The following is a 13,008-nucleotide window of genomic DNA, read 5'->3' as shown; positions in this document are numbered from 1 at the left end:
AGAAATTAAGAGTTAAGTCTGCCTAAATCCATGTCAATTTTCTTGTACTCTTGCTTTCTTTTCGCACTTGAGACGATGATATAATAATAATAATAATAATAATAATAGCCAAGATCTTAGAAAGTAAATGACTCTTTGTTTTATCAGGATTAAAAATTAGAATACATTATTTAGGTACATACATTTATTGAAAATTTCAACAACGATAGAACAATTAGGTCAATAACTAAGAAAACCATGCCATAATTTAATACAGAGAAACAACCGCAATTTGGAATCAAATTGTGTGGTTTCTTTGGCGCTCTAGACATGAATCATCAGTAATGTATAAAATAAACATTTTATTTTATTTTTTTATGTTTAAGCAGCATGCATATCTCACGGATTAAAGTTAGTGATGTCCTCCGCCACCTAAACCACCGCCAAATCCTCCTCCTACACCACCAAATCCTCCCCCACCACCACCACCAAATCCTCCACCACTACCTCCACCGCCTATCCCTCCTCCAAATCCACCACCAGCGCCTCCGCCATTTCCAATTCCACCATCGCCTCCTCCTCCAAATCCGCCACCAGCACCGCCCCCGAAGCCTCCACCAACTCCACCTCCGAAGCCTCCACCAGCACCGCCCCCGAAGCCTCCACCAGCACCGCCCCCAACGCCTCCACCAGCACCGCCCCCGAAGCCGCCACCAGCACCGCCCCCAACGCCTCCACCAGCACCGCCCCCAACGCCGCCACCAGCACCTCCTCCAACGCCACCACCAGCACCTCCTCCAAAGCCTCCACCAGCACCGCCCCCTACGCCTCCGCCAGCACCGCCCCCAACTCCTCCGCCAGCACCGCCCCCTACACCTCCGCCAGCACCGCCCCCTACACCACCGCCAGCACCTCCCCCTACACCACCGCCAGCACCTCCCCCTACGCCTCTGCCAGCACCGCCCCCTACGCCTCCACCAGCACCGCCCCCAACTCCTCTCCTTGTCCCTTCACCAATACCACCTTTGCTACCTTTCCCTCCATGTCCAATGCTTCCACCAACACCGCCTCCTTTTCTGATGCCTCCCCCTCTAGCGCCTCCAATACCACCCCCACTTCCTTTATGTTGATGGTGCTCCTTTTCTTTCTTCTTGCGTAGCTTTCCACCACCTCCACCAATTCCTCTGGCTCCTCCACCTTTCCCGATACAATCAGGTTTTCCAAAACCAACGCCAGGTTTCCCAGAAGTACCATAACTATAACCATATGATCCCTTGCCGAAACTGAAAGAATGGCCAAAACCATACCCTTTCCCACCTACAGAACCAGCCCCACTCGGATTGCTATCATAAAACCAGAGTGGCTTTTCAACTTGTTCACCACCACCATCCTTGTGATGAGGTTCCTCTAACTTGAGTAACTTCCTTCCTTGTACTGACTGGGTGAAGCTCAGCACAACAGCAAACAACATAACAACAGACACACACTTGCTCGCCATGATTGTTCCCATCTTAGCTAGCAAGACGATGAGTCTCTTTCCTGGGTCATGGCTCTTTATATAGAAGGGATTTGCTGAAATTCGATCTCGATCTGTTCCTTTATGAATATGTATAGTTGGAAGTTGGGACATGCATATTGAGGGAGACAATTGCAAGATCTAACTTTAGCCTTTACATGCAGTAGAAGCTGTACGTAGTATTGCCAGCTCCATTACATGCTCTTCTACGTGATTCCCTGCTTGTTTGCCATCAATGATTCCTATTGAACCCCGTGATTACTTGCTACTTCCTACCGTCGTCTGACCTAAATCTCAACTTGATCCGCCCCAGTTTACTATATTGGTGATCGATTAATACTTTACTTTAATTCATAAAATGAAATTAATGCATTAACAGTGTGCAAGGCTTTTTTTTAGCTAGGTCTCTGGGTTATAACGTTACCTTTATATGTCACAAATTCAATCTTGAAGAAATGAAAACTATTCATTTAAAACATGCAATTGCACGGTGATGAGCATTATTGTATTCATTCTAGTAAGATTATATAGATCAAGCAATTGTGCAAGGGTTGCTAGATAAAAACACATTTGTTTTTTTTCTTTTTCTCTTTCCTATAGTACTCTATTGATGTCTGCCAGTTTTTCTGTAACAATGAAATTGGCGGACTATGTGACTATGTAAACCAGTTTTGCAACGAATGTATATATGGATGTTGAAATCATTATGTTCCAATTATTTGAGAATTGGATATTTCAGTAGCTTTTTATTAAGGGTCCTTGATCCATAAGGACAAAAGTCCTCTAAATTTTCCCCACCAGTTGAGGACCCAAAACATATTTTCCCATAAGGACATTAAACCCAAAACTGATACAAAATTATAATATTACTTGGCCATCAACTACCCTAAGATAGTTTCACACACACACACACACACTCTCTCTCTCTCTCTCTCTGATCCGAATTCAGTTTCTCTCTCATTCTCTATAATCCAGACTCTATCTCGCTCTTCGCAATCGATCGATCAAACTGCATTAAGAGCTTATATGCAAAAACAAAAGTCATCTTGTAAGGTGTCATGGACACGTTCTCGAGTAGGGAATTTTTTTCACTTCCCTCAAGTCTGTGATGGCGCCTTGCTGCCCCATATGACAACAAGACCAGCCTAGCACACCTCAGAGTAAAATGTGCTTATCACTCAAGTGTTTCGCTGCCTCCCAACACTCACAGTGGACACCAATGTGTGGGTGAATGTTTCAATCAACAAGACACACGAAATACGGGGAAACCCCAACCCTTTATTAACTCACACTTAACAAAAGGAACTCGTGTTGGATCTCCACAATACACTCTCTATTGGATGTTGTTTAGAGTCTCAACACACTTGGCTATTTATAGAGGGCAGCCAACCCTCGGAAGTTGACAACCCCAACTTCCCTAGGTACGTGTGTTGAGCACCCCACGATTTTCTCTTACGGTTGACACCCCCAACCGCCTAGGGCTAAGATCGCTTAACTAGTCGATCTTGTGGTTGACAACCCCAACCACCTAGGTTTATCCAAAGGGGAGTTACTCAAGGCAACTTCCTCCAACTTCCTTTGGATAGGAGCTAATAACCTATGCTAACCACCGCTTGCATTGCCCTTGCATCAGCTTGCTTGCTCGCGCTTGCGTCACGCACTTGCAGCTTGCTTGCTTGCTTGTCAGCATGCCATCCTCGCCCCTCGCTGTGCGCTGCCCCTGGCAGTCCCTCGCACAGGCCATGCATTGCCTACTCTCAATGCATGGGCTTGCCATAAGTGCTTAGCGAGGTTAGTCCTCGAGTCTCCCTCCTTGCCTGCTGATGGGCCAATGTTGGCTTTGCCCGCTGCCTGCATGCTTGGCTAGCGAGACTTGCACACTCGAACACTGGACTTCCTTGCCTTGTCTTCCTTGGACAACCCTTGCTGCCCTTTGACACTCGAGGTAGGCGCAAGACATGCCTTAACCTCGGTGCTTTCACCCCTTGCACCTTCAAGGGTGTAACATAAGGCCATCTTCAATAGGAGGGTAAAATGAGATCTCTAGCAATTATTATTTTTTTTTTTTTAAAATGAACTCCAACAAGAAAAAGTCCATAGAGCTATATCATGTCTAGGTCCAAAAGAGGGAGGGGAGGGCTAAAAATAGCTCTAAAGGTGGCTTTTGGGCTCTTGTGGGGACCCACAAAAAACCCAACATCAATTATGCATAATTAAGAAGACTGCTGACGCAATGCATGCATTTGAAAAAAAAAGAATCAACTGCCCAAATGAATGAACCGTTGCAATCCAACGGTAGAAAATCAAGCTATCAATTAAACATAGTTGCACCAACTAGCCGTTTGTTCAAATTTTTTTTTTTATATGTATTAGTAACGTATAGATTTGTGTTATCAAGAAAAAAAAGTTCATTTTTAGCTCTGCCTTACTGGAGATGGTTCACTTGAAAAAGGGTCTTTTAAAATATTATTATAATAAATAAAATTGTAAAATTAAAAAACATAATGTTGTTTAAGGACAACTAGATTGTGTGTCTGACCCAAACTCTAGATTGTGTCTTACAGATATTCTCGGAGATATCTTCGTAGATATCCAAATCATTGTACGATTATGTTTCCTTGTAAGACTCTGATTCTATGCTTCTAATCCTCTATATAAAGAGGCCCCATTATCAATGAAAACAACAACTCATTCTCTCAATTCTCTCTGCTATTTTCTGCATCCATTTTTCCTAAAACACGTGATCAGCATGAAGCCCTAACCTTGAAACAAATAAACAAACCCTGAAACAAATAGCCAAAACCTAAATCCGAATACAAAATCTTGAAACCCTTTCTGCCTCCACCACACACCTTAAAGACCTTGATCCCAGGAGTCCAGAACAGGCGGCGGAATTCCCAGAACCGGCCGAAAAAGAACCGAACCAGCCCCCGGAAGCAGAATTAGATTCTTCACCGGTTCACCGCCTTCCTGACCTCCGATTGCCACCAAATTTTGTCAGCAGCAGTGCATCGATCCTAGTATTCAGAAACAGGAAGCAGAACCTCAAGAATCGGTCTAAAAGTCACCGAACCGCCCACCTAAGTGACTGAACCGCAAGCAGAAAACCAGACAAAAGCCATTTAGGGCAGTTCAGGCCAATTCCAACCACCACTAGCCAGAAGCACCATTTTTTGGCCAACTTCTAGCCAAAAGTTCTGTCAACCCCCGTTTGTCCATTTCAAGGTAATTTTTCATTAAAATTCCCGCATTTGTGTACTTTTCTTTAAGATTTCAATTCTTTTATTTTCTTTAGGGACTTGCAACCTCCCTTCTTCTACCCCCCTTTTTTTTCATGGGGAGACCTAAGTCGAACTGTGGGGGTTCGTGCTAACTCCAAGCTTGGAGCTTGTTGAGACCTCCAAACTTAGAGTTTGTTGAGAAGATACGATCAACCACTTACATATTTGTTTCGATCTAATCTAATACCTCTTGAAATCGAATTTCTTGGGAGCGACTACACTCAGAAATTCCTAATTTCTTAGGAGCGACTACGCTCAGGAATTCTCAATTTCTTTGGAGCGAATACGCTCAGAAATTTTTATTATTTTCATGGTATCCTTTTTGCTCCAAAACTAACCCTTTTTCTTGTTCTCTTTCAGGATGAGTAACCTGAACAAACTGGACTTTGCTTTATTGGAAACAACTGGCTCTATATATCACAAATGGGTACGTGATATCCTCTAGCATCTCAAGGCCCAAGGAATGCTAGATAGGATTCTTGAGCCTAGCCAGGACGTGCTAACTGTTGAGCAAGCTCAAGCTTTGGAAGCAAATAGAGCAGCCTTGGAGGCAAATAAGGCGAAAGCCATCATCCTAATGATTTTTTTTCTTTCTTTTTTTAAAAGAGGATCAAAGGATTTCACTCCTACCCCCATGGTGACTCGAACCCATGACCTCGATCTTAGGTAGTGGGTGCTCTAACCCTAATGACTCGATATATGGATGATTTGCTCCAGTACGAGTATATGAATGAAGAAGACCCCAGAAGGCTGTGAGTCTCAGTCGAAGAATGCTTTGGCAACGTCCATGACTCCCTGCTTCCTGACCTAGAAGTGAGATGACATAATCTCAGTTTCTGTGATTTCAAGATAGTTCTTGATTACAACTCGGAAGCACTTCGCATTAAATCCTTAATGGAATTCTGTGGAAAAGATATCATAGATGCGATGTTGATTGAGAGGACTCTCTCTAACTTCCCCGTCTCTGCTTTGATGGTTGCTAAGAACTATCGAATTGATGTTACTGCAGGACAAATCACAAGGTTTCATGAGCTAATTCGAGCCATGAATGTCGCTGAAAAGCACGACAACATCCTTGTGAAGAACTATAATTTGAGACCCGTGGAAACTATGTCTATTTCAGAGTCCAATTATAGTCATGCCCCTAAGAGAGGGCGCCAAGAGCGAAATCCTAAATCTAGGGACATTTCTGGACGTTTTGGTCCATATTCTCTCTCTAATAATGAAGGTAACCGCCAAAATAGGCGAACACGGAACCGAAGAGGTCAACGTGAAAAGAGAGAGGGAGGCAACGCCTCTGGCTATGTTGGTGGTGCCACCAACACTAAGAGCCATCCAAATGACGCTTTCAAAGTGCCTTAATCAATGGAGTCAGAAAGCAGAGATGTATGTTCTCGATGTGGGGCATCCCGTCATTGGGCACATATTTATAGAGCTCGTGAAGATATTGTCACCACCTACAAAGCATATTGTGAAGCAAGAGAAGTTCACTATGTGGAACAAGAAGATCAAGAAGATGATCTAGAGTGAAGGGTTGAAGACTTCAAATCTCGCTGGGATCAATAGATCGTCAATTCTGTTTAAGTCTTTATTTTTCCATGAGATCTAATAGGCAATTGCCATATATTTTGTACTAAATGTCATTGGTTTAGTTTCTCTTCAAGTAGGCTCATCCAAAATGAGTATGATGTCTAGGAAGGTCTTGAGATAAGTGATACTTAAGCGAGCTTTGCTCCACCGACATCTCTCTACTCACCTGGTCATACTTATTTTGGAGTTACCGAAAGAAGTTAAACGACTACCTTTGTTTTACATTAGCTAATTCGGATTAGATTTTCTTTTGGTCAAAGAAACAATGATGTACACCGTTGGCTTATGAATAAAATTTAGAGTCATTTTCTTTATTACTCCATTTCAATTATGAGATTTTGAGGAATGAATCCTAGAGAACTTCAATGTCTTGCAGATAGTGCGACTACACACACCATTCACCGCCATAAGCAATCATTCTTAAGAGATGTTGTATTGAGATATTCGAGCCAACGGATTCCATGCAAAAACGCATGTAGAGAACGACAAAGAGTTCCTTTGCACTACCTCTAATGATTGTGAATAAAGGCGCATCTTAGAGAAACTTATGTGTCTCTCTAGTAGATTTTATGTTACCACTATTCAAGCTATTAAATCCAATAAAGCTATGAGAGAAGATCTCTTGGATTTAGACACATATTGGCTTTGTCACGACAGGATAGGTCATCCTAGTCATGAATGATGATCTGTCTACTAAAGACTTTACACGGACATCCATTTTCGAGCGAAATGAAGCAAGAATCAAAGGTTGATTCCGGGACTGAGTGTGACCGCCGCAGTTGCCTCTGGAGCCCCGGCCGTTGCCTCTGGCTCCTCTGCCGTCCACTACCAGCCTAGGGTTGGTAACGTCCCTATTCATGATGCCATGGATGGCGTCCATCATGGTGGTGACGCTATTGGTGATGTTGTAGCCACCAACTTTGCTTCCAATAGAGTTACAGACGCTCTGGCCCAACCAAAATCCTCATTGGTTACTTCTAAGGCCTCTCGCTTATTCTACAAAGCCTGTTCCTCATGGAAATTAGGAATGAGACCGTCCTATGCAAAGGATACGACAATACTCCTTCTGTTCTTACATAGAATCCAAGGCGATTCTATGGACTGATTCAACCAACTTGCAGACGTTTAAATATTTCATGATGTTGGTTGACACGCAAACACGCTGGCCACGTGTTGTGCCATTGTCCACTTGTAATGCCACTTATACTACACTCCTAGCACATATCATATGGTGACGGGCTCACTCCCCATATCATCCCATTCAGTCAATTGGACTTGACAATGCTAGAGAGTTTACATCGAAGACTTTTGATGGTTATTACACTTGGACTGATGTCGGACATCATATTCCCATGTACACACCCAACTGGTCTCGCGGAAATGACTATGATGGTAGCTCTGACATTGGTAATGCACATCAATCTTCTTATATCCTTTTGGGGTTATGCAATATCGCATGCAGCTATGCTAGTTCGTCTATTACCCACCGCCACTCAATGTATCTCTGCGTTACAGCTAGTGACTGGGTACAAGTATCTCGTACTTATGCACATTTGAGTGCCTCTTCCGCCGCCACATCGCACTAAGATGGGTCCTCACAGACGAATGTGATACTACGTTGGATTTGAGACTCCAACAATCGTCCGCCACTTCATATCCTTGCTAGGCGATCTCTTAACTGCATGTCTTGCAGATTGTCACTTTGATAAGACAGTCTTCCCGTTGTTAGGGGGAGATAATGTGGTGACCCGAAAGGGGGTCCCACAGCGCCGTGACTCTGAGCCAATGAGGAATCGACATGTCACGAATGGCATCTCGATAGCTCATCAACCCGAAACCGCAAGGCCTTTTGAGTTTAGGTTGTTGGTTTACAAAACACTTTCTTGGACAAGTCATTCTAGCAACCAAACAACACATTTTCAAAAGCGGAATTCGAAATGGGCTAAGAGTTTTGGGCTTGCGATCGGAACCCAATTCGGAAAATAAAACAGATCACTAAGTAACTACAAGTATGGGAGACGCGCCCCAGGGTTACGGGTCTCCCAGAATTTTTGTAAACGAGTAGGAAATAAATAAAAAGTAAATAAACAAGCTACTACAAAATCCGATTAAGGACCAAAACCTTCTTTTGATAAAACTAAAGAGAAATGCGCCAAGCTGTGCCATGTGTCTCCCCTGTACGCTTCCCGACCACATGCTCGAAACCTGCACACTATAGTAGGGGTGAGCTTTCGTCCTCGCATGCCCAGTAGGGGCCGACCCAACCATGCTAGGTTTGAAAAATAATATACTTGAAAATATTTACTACATAATATTGTGCACGTTTATTGAAAAATGCTTTAAGAAAAGTGGCAACCACAAACATTTGTTTTCTTTCATAAAACATGTGCAGTATGCTTCACACACTTGGAGCTCCGAGATACTTACATGCCGGCTAAAGTAAAATAAATTAGTGACCGACCTGGTTCGTCCTGAGTACGAGAACCAGCCAACTACTCTGTAGTCTTTGTGACTACAAGTAGCGAAAGTGTCCATTTCCTGGCTCTGAGTCTCCTATGACTGGTTCACTGTCTGTATTTACCTTTCCTTGACAAACATAGGAGCACAGCCCCCTCCGGAGGTTCACGGTTATCGACACCGTGGGATCCCTAGGATTCTACGCGTCTAGGTCCCATTCACTTTCAGGTCACAAGTACACACATACAAGGGTACAGTATCTCAACATGCAAGTCTAGCCTCGGTTTTTCACAATTTGCAATTATCAGTTCTAAAAACACATGTATCACGAGGCATAGACTAATGAACAACCAAAAACGTACTTGCAGGCAACATAATATTATACTAGAGCATTCCACATATATCGAAAAGCCTCTAACAAGGAAGGGACAGCTCACCCTACCTGGATATGCCGGCGTATTCCACGCTCTGACGTTTTCCGCTTAAGCTTCCTTAACGATCGTGTTTCCTAAACCATTACTTAGTTTGTAAGTAATTATCCAGGTAAACATCATGATCAACTTTAAGTAATCGCGCACGCTAAATCCTTTTAATTTCAATGAGGCCACTAATTACTTCTTTTAACCTTTACCAATTTGGGAAACTAACTTCTTTCTTAAAAAGGAAAAACGTCCTTATCGCTCCGTTAAACTATCGCCAATCCGAGCGACCAAAGTCGAGTCGATCCTCACACTTTACGAGGTCGGTCAACCCTGGTCAACTCTCGGAGTTGACTTTCGACCGTTGACTTTGACTTCTGACTTTTGACCAAGTATTCCCTTATTTACCATTATTTCTTATTTATTAAAAATAAATAAGTAAATAATTATAAATAAAGTTTTACTTTTCCCTTTTACCCAATTACTTCTCATTTTTCACATTTTTACTTTTACCAAGACTTTTACCTCCACACCTTCACTTTTACCTCCTTTTTACCGAATTTACCTTTACTTTCACCTTCTTCACTTTTTACCACTTTACCACAGTAAAACCTCAATTTAATCCAACTTTTACTATTTTCGTCATTTTCTTTCAAAAATAAAGCCATTTCCTTTTCTTCATCCTTTTCTTTTTCTTTTGGCCAAAATACACAACAACAACCACCAAATCTTCAACACCAATTTCCAATCCTTTGAAAATTAGATCAATAAAATCCTACTAATTAAACTCTCTTCAAAACTCTATTTTTCACAATTTTTTCCAACAACAACAATATCTCAACAAAATCAAAATCAACCAAATAAATTCCAAAAATTCTAGGGTTTGTCCAAAACCCATTCCTTACCCTTTCTTCTTCAAAACTCACGGCCTAAGCTTCCTCCATGGCCTTCTTCACCTACAAATCCGTCCATCATCAATACCACAACCAAAAATTGCGAAACAAGGTTGCATGGATAGATCCTTACCACAAATCCTTGTCAAACCCATAGCCTAGCTTCATGGTTTAAGGAGAAATCGGGTTCATGCACCAAAAATCAAAAATGGAAATCAAAAACTCGAATTTGGTAAGAAAGATGTATAGATCGAAGGAATAGAGGCTAGATTAGGATGGAAAATACCTTGATTTGAGCTTGGAAAGAAGAAATCACAAAAGCCCCAATTTTAGCTTCGGGTTCTAGGGTTTTTGGAGGATTAAATGGCTAAATTTCATGATTTTGGTTGGAGAAATGGAAAGAGGGAAGGAAGAGGAGAAAATCTGGAAATTTTGGTTGAAATCCGGATTCCGGCGACGGCGGCGACCGGCGGCGGCGATTTCCGGCGAGAGTCTAGAGAGAGAGAGTCTCGGGTAGAGAGAGAGAGAGCTGAAGGAAAATGAGGGAAGTGGCTAGGGTTTGAGAGGGATGTGTTCCTTAAATACCTCTCCCAAATTTAATTGTGAAAAGTCTAATTCGCCCCTCCTTTTGGGCCAAGTGGGCTTGGGCTGCTCCAACTTTCTTTTTCTCTTAATTTCCTCAAGCCCAATCCGAAAATTACATCTTCAAACATCCTTATTTCTCCGACACTTCACCGAATCCTTTCGGGAAAATTTTCCGGGCTTGTCCTAAGCCTCAATACTTTAAAAATACTTTTCTAGACCCAAATTGGATTTTCTCTAAATTTCTTAATCCTTTTTAATGGCCTCAAAGTCTTAACCTAAGCGCGAATACTTGTGTACCATACGAATACGTAATTTCATACGTTATGCGACAAATTAAAATAACAAGAAAAAGTACGAAGTTAAAATGTTCTCCTTTCAAATTTGCTTCGGCGATCTTTTTGCTGCAATGAACTTTAGTACCTTCCAGGCCCAAATGAAAGGACTTTGGCCCAAACTTAAATTGTCGGCCCAGTAGGTGGTCTCGACACCAAAACAATTTCCAAAATCGATTTCTTCACTTAAATCACCTTGCGAAAATCTTATTGGCGAAAAATTACATTCTAAAAATTAAACAAAATTTTCGGGGGCTCACAGATAAGAACACGAATGTTCAATAGGAACGATAGGAATTGTCGTGGTCTTTCCCCACTATGTCTCATCTCGATCCTTGTTAAAGTGATGAGATCACACATATCTGCTGCAAACATGCCTGCAAGGATTGTTCAGGACTAAGTAGTTCCTTAACTACATATGAGAAAGATAATTCCTAAATATTTCATGAAACCCAAGGCATTCTAACCCTCCATACCAAGCTAGTCATTAGAGAAGTCATCAATTCCTTCAATACCATCAGTTTCTTGAGCAGAGCTATCATCAGCAACACAATTAATGTCGTCACTCCCATTCAATTTGCTAAATATTGCTCGCAACATAGATTTCAACTTCGCATTTTCAGATTCCAAGCAACTTACAGTGGATGTAAGCTTTTGTAGATTACCTTTCATCTCATTCCACTCAGAATTTATTGGCATTGAAGAAGAAGAAGAAGACGAGATATCCAAGCGAGGGAAAGCACCTAAACCTTGAACCTTGCCACCTTTTCTCCCACACTCCTAAACCATAATTGCAATCTCGTCATTCAAAGCCACTTCTATTGATTCAATAAGAGTACCTTCTGGTGCCTCTTCAATGAACTTTGCCTTGACATCTTCCCTCTTCTGCTTCATTTTCTCCTGCAACAAAAAGAATGATATGATTACACACACACACACACCCTAGATATTAACAAAGTCAGACTAGATATAATGCACTATATATGACATACATCACTTTCTAAAATACAAATCTAGATACAAGACATTGTACATATAATTCAATCAGCGTGGAACTGTACATGTGTATACATACGGATACAAATCACACACTTGAATTCTAAATCTTCTATTTCTATTTTATAAAACTTATATTTGAACTAAGATATTGATTGATAACTTACATGTCTCACTCGTTTAGCCTCACTAACCCACTTATGCTCTGCATCCTGATACATGTTTTCATAATTGTCTATAAATGATACAGGCTTACCACCTTCCTGCACTTGAAAAAACATACAGTTCAGTATATAAGAGTTTATCATAATAGAATGCCACACGAGCGACTATTATTTAATTACCTTTGCTGCTTGCAAAGCATGCTGAATAAATGGTGCACCACCCCGATGGGTACTTTCCTGTTGATCTCTGTTTTGAGCATTAGTAGCATGAAGAGGCTACCAACGTTTATTCAAGCACTCCATGCAGGGACATATTGTCTCATTCCTCTCATTCACATGATGTTTTGCAACCTCCATAAAAGATCTAAACCCTTCTTTATACTCTTCACTGAATTTGTCTTGCTTAAGTATCCATTCCCTATCCATCTTAACCTAATTCCAATCTAAACAAGATTAAAATGATCAATATGGATATGTAATAACCAACATGCAGTTTATTATATGCATTTTAGCAGTTTAATTGGCATAAGAACAAATGCATGTAATAGACATAAGTTACCTAAGTTTTCAGAAACATTATAGAGGCATTACTTATCTATATTACAGTTTATTATATGCATCTTAAAGAACATTTTTCACCTGTCTAATAAGTTTTCAGATTCATGTAATAGAAGTTATCCAAGTTTTCAGAAATATTAGAGGCATTACTATCTTCTTCTTTTTTAATTCATGTTACAGGCATCACTTATCTAAGTTTTCAGATTCATGTTACAAGCAAAGCATGATTAGTTTTCTT

At 41.4% G+C, this 13,008-nt stretch overlaps 1 protein-coding gene and 2 long non-coding RNA genes across 3 annotated transcripts; all 3 read right to left on the bottom strand.

Moving 5' to 3' along the window:
* Nucleotides 1–391: 391 nt before the first annotated feature.
* LOC133723304 (glycine-rich cell wall structural protein-like) lies at nt 392–1,477 on the bottom strand. Its single transcript, XM_062150115.1, has one exon. The coding sequence runs from the start codon at nt 1,475–1,477 to the stop codon at nt 392–394; it is 1,086 nt and encodes a 361-aa protein (XP_062006099.1).
* A 6,875-nt stretch (nt 1,478–8,352) lies between these two features.
* LOC133719968 (uncharacterized) lies at nt 8,353–10,669 on the bottom strand. Its single transcript, XR_009851603.1, has 5 exons — nt 10,422–10,669; nt 10,269–10,297; nt 10,148–10,198; nt 9,266–9,331; nt 8,353–8,578 (listed from the first exon to the last, which is right to left on the bottom strand). It is a non-coding gene; the product is annotated as an uncharacterized LOC133719968 (long non-coding RNA).
* Nucleotides 10,670–11,442: 773 nt separating this feature from the next.
* LOC133720199 (uncharacterized) lies at nt 11,443–12,640 on the bottom strand. Its single transcript, XR_009851736.1, has 3 exons — nt 12,393–12,640; nt 12,216–12,311; nt 11,443–11,952 (listed from the first exon to the last, which is right to left on the bottom strand). It is a non-coding gene; the product is annotated as an uncharacterized LOC133720199 (long non-coding RNA).
* Nucleotides 12,641–13,008: the final 368 nt, after the last annotated feature.

Source organism: Rosa rugosa, chromosome 7 (assembly GCF_958449725.1).
Source record: "Rosa rugosa chromosome 7, drRosRugo1.1, whole genome shotgun sequence".
NCBI classification, from domain to species: Eukaryota; Viridiplantae; Streptophyta; class Magnoliopsida; order Rosales; family Rosaceae; genus Rosa; species Rosa rugosa.
This window is presented reverse-complemented; position numbering and strand designations above follow the sequence as displayed.